The sequence below is a fragment of the Nicotiana tabacum genome, chromosome 22 (assembly GCF_000715075.1).
Source record: "Nicotiana tabacum cultivar K326 chromosome 22, ASM71507v2, whole genome shotgun sequence".
Lineage (NCBI taxonomy): Eukaryota > Viridiplantae > Streptophyta > Magnoliopsida > Solanales > Solanaceae > Nicotiana > Nicotiana tabacum.
Window position 1 is genome coordinate 40,670,901 of NC_134101.1, and position 10,802 is coordinate 40,681,702.

A 10,802-nucleotide genomic window follows, 5' to 3' on the forward strand; every position below is an offset into this window, starting at 1 on the left:
GATTCTTAGTCTATTGGTTTAGAATACCCGTATAGTCTAAGAGGTCCACAAGTACAAGACCCTTTATTATGTGATTTTTAGCAGATAGATATGTAGTATCATAGAAGATGGGATAGGACCAGGCATACAAAAACTTTAAATAAAACATATGCTACTGTTTATGGAGTATTTACTTTGAATATAATTAGTGTCTGTACGCCTCAAGTGGATTTGTACGAGAAGATCAAAAGGCGCTTCTGGGAGGACTTGGATGGGTCAGTGGGAGGGGGGGGGGGGAATTTCGTACACTAAAAAGATTATCTTAGGAGGAGATTTTAATGGTCACATTGGGGCATCGTCTAGGGATTATGACAGTGTACATGTCGGCTTCGATTTTGGAGACAGGAATGGAGGAGAACTTCGCTGTTGGATAGTGTTAAAGCCTTTGATTTGATGGTTGTTAACTCGTGTTTCCCGAAGAAGGAGGAGCACTTGGTCACCTTCCAAAGTACAATAGCCAAGACCCAAATTGATTATCTACTTCTCAGGAGGTGTGATAGAGGTTTATGTATGGTCTGTAAGGTCATACCGAGTGAGAATCTCACAACCCAACATAGGCTATTGGTTGTGGACCTGAAGATCATGCGGACAAGAGAAAAAAGGGTTGTGTCCAGTCTGCCTAGGATCAGGTGGGGTGCCTTGACTGAGGACAAAACTCATGTGTTGAGGGAGAAGTTACTGGCTGTGGAGGCTTGGAGGAGTAGTGGGGACTCAGGTTGTATGTGGACCATGACAGTGAACTGTATTAGAGAAGCTGCGAGAGAGGTGTTAGAGGTCTCGAAGGTTTTCTCTGGTAACCGCAAAGGGGACTGATGGTGAAATGAAGAAGTCTAAGGTAAAGTGAAAGCCAAAAAAGCGGCTTATAAAAAGCTAGTATAGATGATAGACGAGGTGGAGAAGAGGGCCAACAGGGAGCGATATAAGAAGGCTAAGAAGAAGACAAAGTTAGCAGTCACTACGGCTAAGACAATGGCGTTTGGACATTTGTATGAAGAGCTTGGAGAGAGAGGCGGGGACATTTGTATGCTTTGAATATGATAAAACATGAAATCGATATAATGGTGGCAACTGCCTTGATTAACATGTATGCTAAATGTGGGAGGATTGATGATGCTTTTCGAGTTTTCAAGGTGATGCCTCGAAGGAACATAGTTACATGGAATACCATGCTAAGCGGACTGGCAATGCAGGGAAAGGGAGATATGGTATTGCATTTGTTTGCTCAGATGTTTAGAGAGGTCAAACCAGATGATGTAACATTTGCATCTTTGTTAAGTGCTTGTAGTCACTCAGGTTTAGTTGTTCAAGGTCGACACTTAATCTATAGCCTTGAATCATCATATGGAATAAAGCTTTCTGCAGAGAACTATTCTTGCATTGTGGATCTTTTGGGTCGGGCAGGACATCTTGAAGAAGCAGAGTCCAGAATCAGAAGAATGTTGATTGCCCCCCATGAAGTTGTGTTGGGATCACTATTGGGGTCATGCAGTGTCCATAAAAACCTTGAGCTGGGGGAATGCCTAATGAAAGAAAGGAAGACACGTGATCTGGCCATCAAGTGAATTGCATAAAAGACGAGGATGGTAGAGTACTGATGGATGAGGCTCAGATTAGGCAGAGGTGGCAGTCATACTTCCATAAATTCTTGAATGATAGGGGAACATGGATATTGTGTCATGTGACTTGGAGCATGCTGGGAGTCATCAGGCCTTTGAGTACTGTAGGCACATAAGTATAGGGAAGGTCGAGGTGGCGATGCGTAGGATGAGCAGGGGCAGAGCGACCGGGTCAGACAAGATCCCCGTAAAATTTTGGAAGAGCGCAACTAAGGCTGACTTGGAATGACTATCTAGGTTGTTCAACGTCATTTTTAGGACGGAGAGGAAGCCTGACTAATGGAGGTGGAGTACGATGATTCTATTATACAAGAACAAAGGTAATATCTAAAATTGCTATAACTATACGGGTATCAAGCTGCATAGTCATACGATTAAAGTTTGGGAGTGGATGGTGGAAGGGAGGGTGAGAAGGAATGTTTCTATTACCGAGAACTAGTTCGATTTCATGTTGGGTCGTTCGAATACGAAAGTCATTCATCTGGTGATGGGATTGGGGGATCAGTATAGGGCAATGAAAAAGTATTTATATATGGTGTTCATTGACTTAGAGAAAGCATACAACAAAGTCCCGAGAGATGTTCTGTGGAGGTGTATAGAGGCTTAAGGTGTGCCTGTAGCCTACATTAGAGTGATTAAGGACATGTATGATAGAGCTATTATACGGGTGAGGTCAGTGAGAGGAGACTTAGAACACTTCCCGGTTGTGATGGGGTGGCATACGGGATCAACCCTTAGCCCGTTTTTGTTTTCATTGGCGATGGACGCATTGACGCGGCACATTCAAGGGAAGGTTCTATGGTATATGTTATTTGCAGATGATATAGTTCTGATTGACGAGACACGAGGAGGTGTCGACGACAGACGAGAGGTTTGGAGACAGACTCTTGAGTTTAAAGATTTCGAGCTGAGCAGGACTAAGACGGAGTACTTGGACTGCAAGTTCAGCAAAATTACCTAGGAAGCGGACAAGAGTGCGAGTCTTGATACACAGGTCATCCGTAGGAGAGAGAGTTTCAAATACCTTGTATCTATAATATAAGGTAACAGAGAGATTGATGAGGATGTTAAGTATCGTATCATATCAAGATGAATGATGTAGAGACTCGCTTCTGGTGTCTTGTATGATAAGAATGTGCCGTTGAGACTTAAAGGTTAGTTCTACAAGGTAGTAGTTAGACCGACTATGTTGTATGCAACATAGTATTGGCCTATCAAGAACTCTCATGTCCAGAAGATGAAAGTAAATAAGATGAGGATGTTAAGGTGGTTGTGTGGGCATACTAGATGAGATAAACTTAGGAATGAAGTTATTTGGTATAAGGTGGCAGTGGCCCCTGTAGAGGATAAAATATGGGAGGCGAGGTTGAGATGGTTTGAGCATGTTAAGAGGAGAAGCATAGAAGCCCCACTTAGATGGTGCGAGAGGTTAGCCTTAGTGGGCATCATGAGGGGTAGAAGTAGGCCTAAGAAGTATTGGGGAGAGGTGATTAGGTTGGACATGGCGTAACTGGAGCTGACTGAGGACATGTCCCTATATAGGAGGGTGTGGAGGTCGAAGATTAAGATAAAAGGCTAGTGGGTAGTCGAGCGTTTCTCTTTATATTATTCAGTTTGCTAGCATTAGTGTTAGTATTCTATCCCTTTATTCATAGATTGCTATATTGTCTAGAATTTAACTGCTTTCTTGGCTTCAGTCTTATTTTTATCTTGTTGTTGTTCCTACTTGTTGCCTTTTTTTTTATCCATTCTCTAGCCAATCGGCTATCGAAAACAACCTCTATACCCTTCTTGGATAGGGGCACGACTGCGTACATTATACTCTTTCCAGATCCCCACTTATGAAAAATCACTGAATTTATTGTTGATGCTATATGCTACAGTTTATAAAACAAGTGACCTGATAGTGAAAATCTGACTAAAATTCAAAGTAAGTCTACTGATAGTGAGAATTCAAATTTTGAGTTTTAACAAAATCTTGTGTCCTGATAATGATACGGAAGAGGACATAGATATTTTAGCCGATGGGATAGGACAAGGCACATAAAAACTTTACTCAAACATATGCATCATCGGTGTTCGAATCCATCGTCTAACTAGGAAATCTAAGGGCCTCCGACCAGGAGAGCTACAAAACTCTTTCTGTCAAGTAATATCATTTTAACCTTTATATTTTATTTTTGTACTAACATATTTGATAAAAGGTTAATAGTATTTTTGGTCCCTCCAGTATTGGTAAATAGTAATTTTAGTATTTGTGATATTTGACTAAGTTTATTTAATATTCATTTAAATCAAAAGTGCAATTTTATCCCTTCACAAATTCACTGTAATTATTAATTGTTCCACCACTTAATTACTCACATGTTACGTTAAGCTTGTACTATTACTCTATATTTGACTGTAATATAATTCTAAAAATAATATAAATAACGTATTTCCTAAATAAAGTGATCATCTGGGCACGTGGCGACTACTTCTTTACTTCTCCTCAATGAATTTTCTACACTTTACTCATTGAAAAATAGTTGGATTATGGATAGTTTTTGAAATATACAGATTTTAATACTCTTATTAGACATTGGTAGGTCTTAGGGAAGCATTGATGTCATTGTGATGGTTTGCTAATTTTCCTTTGGATATTTTTTATCAATTTAAATATTTTTGAAATAGAATATATGGATAAAGAGATTAAGCACATAAAAGGTTGCCGAATTGACGGGAGTATTGCAATGACCCGACCGGTCATTTTGAGCTCTAGCATGTCGCTCGATAGTTTGAGGCCTTGGGTAGCTTCACTTCATGTTTCATGACTTATACGCATAGTCAGAATCGAATTTCGGGAAGTTCAGAGTTGATTCAGATGGAAAATTCTAATTTCGGAAGCTTTAAGTTGGAAGAATTGACTAAGGTTTGACTTTTGAGTAAATGACCTCGTAATCGGGATTTGAAGGTTCCAATAGGTTCGTATGATTATTTCGGACTTGGGCGTATGTTCGGGTTAAATATCGGGTCGCCCGGGAGCATTTCGGCGCTTATTGTGAAAAGTTGGCATTTTGAAGGTTTTAGAATTTCCTATGTTTGGTTTGAGGTGGACTTTGGTGATATCGATATCCGTTTGGGGTTTCGAGCCTTGGAATAGGTTCTTATCGTGATTTGTGACTTGTGCGTAAAGTTTGGCGTCATTCTGAAATGTTTTGATATAATTCGGATGCGTTCGTCAAAGTTTGAAAGTTTGAAAGTTGAAAGAAAGATTTTTATCGTCGATTCATGATTTTTATGTTCTTTGTGGCATTTTTAGCCTTTGGATAAGTTTTATAAGGTATTGGGACTTGTTGGTATGTTCGGACTGGGTCCCGAGGGGCTCGGGTGAGTTTCAGAGTGATTTCGGACCATTTCTAGGCCATTTTTAATTGTTGATTTTTGACTATAGCAGTATGCATCACGATCGCACATAATTGTCAGAAAGTCAAACCATTTGTCATTTGGAGTTTTGTACAAAACGTTATGACCATTATACTAGACGATGTCTGAAGGAGTTGAGCAGCTTGTTCTTCGCGATTGCGATTGGTTTTCCGCGATCGCGAAAGGAAATTTTGAGCTGAGAAAAGTTGTGCTTCGCGATCGTGAAGGGTAAACACCTGGGCAGAAGCTATATTTCAGGTGTTTCGGCCATTTTATCATATTTGGAGTTGTGTAGCTCGGATTAAAGTGATTTTCTCCATATGGATTAGGGTAAGTGTTCTCTACTCGGTTTTGATTATATTTCATTAATCTATCCTTATTTTTAGTATTTGGTTGATGATTTAAAAAGATAATTAGGGGGTTTTTGTCTAAAGTTTCATAGAGTGAATGTTTGAGTTTTGAACGTCGATTCGGAGTCGGATTTGAGTGAAACTAGTATGGTTGAACTTGGAATTGAATGGATTATCGGATTTTGTGAGTTTTGTCGGGTTCCAGGCACATGGGCCCGATGATTGACTTTATTGACTTTTCGAGCGGATTTGAGAATTGTTATAAATTGATTCTTTTAAAGTATTAGAGTATATTTTTATTGGTTTGCATATTGTTTGACTAGTTTTGGAGCAACGAGCATCGATTTGAGGTGTTAGAGTGGCGTTGGAGTCAGTTGTCGAATTTTCGAGCGAGGTAAGTCTCCTGTCTAATTCTGTGAGGGGAAATTTACCCCGTAGGTGTTATATTCTTATGTGCTACATGTTGTGGGAGTTACGCACGTATGAGGTGACGAGTGTCCGTGCGTATGCTAGAATTCTTGATTATGTCCCGGTAGACTTAGGTTCATGCCATTCTATAATTGTACTATTTGAGACATCTTTGCTCGTTTAATTCCTTTATTTCGCATTACGACTTGAGACTAGACTTACATAGGGTGATAGACTCGCTATTGTAGAGATGTGACGAGCTACTTGATAATCAGCAGAATAATTTGTGCTTCCCTTATGAATTTCATCCGCGTTGTGCGTACTAATTGCAAAGTTTTCCTTAAAACCTCATAACTTACATATATATTCATGAGTGGGGACAAGGACCCGTTTAATTTTCTTATTCTAATGAGACCGGGTTCGTTCGCCTTGGCAAGAGTTTGCACCACACTCTTATGAGAGCGGACCGTTATCCTCGGCAGTATAATAGATGCATCTATCGTTCGTGCCGCTCGACTCTCGGCAGTGTACATGTTATTATGGGATTGGACCATTCGCCTCGGCAATATCATATTCCTTATGAGATCGGGTCGTACGATACGGCATAATCGTGCGTTATATTGCTAGCAATCCGAATATTCATGAGATTTTCCTTGCACTGATGCCTTGCATTTTATATGGTATATCTTATTCATTTGATATTGGCACTTGATATTTCCCGAGCTTTTGAGATAGGATACGAGATTGAGAAGTTTATATCGCTAAAAGATATTTTGAAAGATAATGCTGGTTACCGTTTCATCCTACAATTACTGTTGTGCTTTATATCTATTTAGGATTTAGCATACTGCTTTATTGGACCTCTAGTAAGTGTCGACATCAACCCCTCGTCACTACTTCTTCGGGGTTAGGCTAGCTACTTACTGGGTACGAGTTAATTTATGTACTCATGCTACACTTGCTACACTTATTGTGCAGGTGTATATATATATAATGGTCTTTTGGGCTTAAAGGGCGCGACTGTTGTAGGGACTTTACGTTGAGCTGCATTCCATGTTACGATCCGCAATATATAGAGTCTCCATCAGAGTTATTTATATTCTCCTGTCTAACTTTTATTCCAGACATATGTTATATTATTATTACACTGCTTAGTAGATGCCCATGCACTTGTGATATCAGGTTTTGGGGGTTCCTACTGGATGTTCATTATTGTAGCCCACGTAATCATTATCATTTCACCTTATAATTTATATTTTATACGGAAACTTGAAAATAAAATCACGGGTTTTCTACGAGTACCTGATTTTACTCTACTTATTTAATGGGATTCATGATTTTGAAAATAATAAAATGAGTAACTAAGTTGATTAATCACCGTTGGCTTGCCTGACAGCGACGTTAGGCACCATCACGTCCTATAGTGAATTTTGGGTCGTGACAATTTGGTATCAGAACTCTAGGTTCACTTGGGTCTCATGAGTCATGAGCAAGTCTAGTAGAGTCTTGCGGATCAGTATGGAGACGTCTGTACTTATCTTCGAAAGGCTACAAGGCTGTTAGGAGCACTTCCCTTATTGATTCCTCGTCGTGCGATTTTATTTCCATTGAAGCTTATGCCTTCGTTCCCTTCCTATTCATTATTATACGATGTTGAGTGCTCGTGTCAATTGGACATCGAGGAGTTGTAATGGTACTACAGACATGGTGCGGGATATTTTTCCCAGCGTATTCAAGCAGGCTATTATCGTCGCCTTGCGGAAGGGTGTTCTGTCATTTCAGCCCTGTATCAGTATTGCCAATTGTTTTGAAGTTGTGTCCACATTGTTATGATGTTCGTGCATTGTTATCATGCGGTGTTGTTGTGGAATGGTGCCTGAGCAGCGATTACCAGAGATAGTGGTGCAAGGTGGCTTTAGAGTCGAAGAATCGATGTTTCTAACGTTGATGGCTCGATAGGGATGATCTTTATGGAGTCTCAGAGTTGGTGGAAAATTACCCGTTTAGGTGCTACAAAGATGGATTATGATTTGAGGTAGTATTTTGGGCAGCGAAGGATGAGGAAGGACATGGTGGGAGGTGTCTCACGGTGATTTAATCGCTAGCAGGTCAATTATAAACTGTAGAGGTCGAGAAGTTGCTTAAGGAGATAGTTTAACCGAAGTGGGAGTGACAGAGTAGCATAAGGATTCTATGGTAGGATCGCCACGTGCCTTGAGAAGAGTTTAGAGAAATTTAGGAATCATGGTGGGCAGTGAATAGGTCTGCGGATTGTATTTGGAATGGTGGCCACTGTGCCGAGAAAGGTTGAACATGACGGAGAGAAGTTTATTGTAGTGTTTAGGGGTGTAAAAGCTTGATTATCGTTATAGGATGTGACGTGACTTCAAGTTTGGAATGTATTGTTGGAATTTCGGTTGATGTCAATGGGGAATGAATAGACTCCTACTACTGGTGGACGAGCATGGGCTCAAGAGGCTTTACTGATTTCGAGGTAGTTGTATCCAGTGCAGTGTCATTGGAAGATGTCGGTATAGAATTCCACAAGTAAGCTATCTCATGTGAGCAGGCCAGCGGTTGTGTGATTTCTGATGAAGCTTCTACGAGGAGTTCTACTTACTATCTAGTAGGAGGCTGAATAATCAATTGTGACTGATAATTCAGGATGTTTTATGAAAAGTTTAACAAGAGGTTTCGAGAATTTGGCGGGTTACATTGCGAGATCATGGTGTTTGAGAAGGAGGAATCTTTGTGCGTTTTAGATTTATGTGATTGTAGCTTAAAGCTAAGTAGGGAAGCCCAGCGTCTACGATTGGATTGCATGATTGCCTGCTTGTGCAGCTTCTGGTTATCGGTGCATTGGTAGATTATTTATGACTTAGAAAAGAAAACATCTCGAGCAAAGGACTTGACGAATATGTGCTATATTTCGCTTTATCGATTCATGTGCAGGTTTTGGGAAGACTTAGAGTTTATGCTTCTTTTGGATGTGATGTACAAGGAAAATAATTCATACGGTTACATCTTTGGGAGTGTTCATGTACCGACAGGGCACTAGAGTTTGGCTTATATTCGGGACCAAGTCAGAGTGGGTGACTCTCAACAGTGGTTCTAATGGGTTCGTTATATGGCTGGGGACCGGGATTTTGCAGTAGAGTGTGAAGAATACTTGGGGAATTTTCTATGTTTTCATCTGGTCTACGGGGCAGTATTTGAAAAATAGGAGAAACAATTTCGGATTCACGAAAGGTCTTTCAGAATGGGTGTAGCAGTTTGAGTTGCTATTGTGCGCATGAGGAGTGTATGGGATGGTTCATGGGTATTGAGACAATGTGGTCTCGTGAATTGGGTCACTCAGGATGAGTGTTATTGAGTTTCGTTATGTTCTCGAATGGAGCTATTATTATTTCTTAGGCAAGTCAAGAGTAAATTGAAAGAAGTGGGGTTGGTTAGTAATGGTTTGAATCAGCATGATTATGGCAATTATCAGTTCCTTTGGTGCGTAAGTTATACAGGTGGTTGGTGGTTGTACGTACGGGCTCGACAACCACCATAATTTGCTTGATTTAGGAGGTGTTTGATTCAAATGGCCTTGTTGTGTAAATGGATTTCCTGAAGGGTAATGGCGGCTTAGACCATGATTTGAGGTTTGTATTTTTCGGGGTTATGGGAATTCAGTCACATGTTGCAATGGTTCTTCTGAAATGAATTAAATTGAAAGGTTTCTAGCTAGTGAAGTGTTTATTCTACGAGTAGTTCAGGGGTTATGATGAATTATTGTACTCTCGCGTAGCAGCATGATAGGTGTAGTGAACGACATGGGAATTGAAAGTTGAGGATCAAGGTTACGGCTCGTGTTGACGAAAATGTCACGAGCTCAGATGGGCAGGGGAGAATGCAGGTGTTCAGAGTAAGATGGCATTATCTCATTGTTGCCTGAGAATGGTGTTCTGTGGAAGAGGCATTGTGTATTAATTTGCAGATTCTTGATTTGCACTACAGAATTTATACGGTTGGAGGTGTGGATGTGCAGACCATGCTACCTGGTGTGGAATCATGTATGGAGATTTTGGTACTGTCACCAATGAGAGTTTATGCTTGGAATGCGCTCTATTCCTTGGTTGTGGACTGTAGGGGTTTGTTCCATATTGGACGGCTGCTCGTGTGTGTCATGAATAGGGCCATTGTGGATCCTTGGAAGGTTGTGGCCCAGTATGGAACGATTAGAATCGGCTTGAGGTCCGTTGGTGGGTCTATTGTGAATGTGTGCTCTACGTCAAGTCAGATGTGTTCATTTGGCATAGCATTCCTTACGGATGAGTCTTCAGGCATTGGATGTTATTCCCGTCGTCAGCTATTCCATGTAATACTCTATTGTGCCAGGTGGGTTGTGGGATGACTTGATTATTCGCACGTGTGTTGTGATCCCGTGTAGCTTATGGTGTTATTGAGCAAGATGGCTCTCGAGATGTAGGTCATTTATTGCACCTTAGTCGTGCTTTGGGTTTTATTCGTTACGTTGATGGGTAGTTCCTTATCGGAGTTTGTTCTTCCTTATGTGTCATATTCGAGTTGTAGTTTTGTTGGCGCTTGATGGCGCTGTATGAGATTTTAGACGGTGTAAGAGGTGGCTTATTGCTCGAGCAGCTTGTACTTGGTGAGACGAGGTTATTGGACCTGAGATCGGTGCGATCAGATTTAGGTAGTGTATATTAAAGAGAAAATATCGTTATTCAGTTCAGAATGAGGTAATGGTTCTTTTCAGGTGAAGAGACTCCATCGTTTTGGCAGGTGGTTATGAGTTTCTACACATATATTTCGTCGTGGCGGTATTGCGAGAGTTGGAACAGGGCTTACATATGTTATAAGGCATATTGCGGGCATTGGATTCATGAAATTGCAGCTATTATTGTCGAAGAATGTTATTATTGGCATGTAAATTATGCGGTGCATGGTGTGATTTCAGCAAAAGTGCATGATTATG

General features: G+C 40.6%; 1 protein-coding gene across 1 annotated transcript; it reads left to right on the top strand.

The window, feature by feature from the left end:
• The first annotated feature begins 1,097 nt into the window (after positions 1-1,097).
• Positions 1,098-1,601, top strand: LOC142175813 (pentatricopeptide repeat-containing protein At5g15340, mitochondrial-like). Its single transcript, XM_075242813.1, has one exon. The coding sequence runs from the start codon at positions 1,098-1,100 to the stop codon at positions 1,599-1,601; it is 504 nt and encodes a 167-aa protein (XP_075098914.1).
• Positions 1,602-10,802: the final 9,201 nt, after the last annotated feature.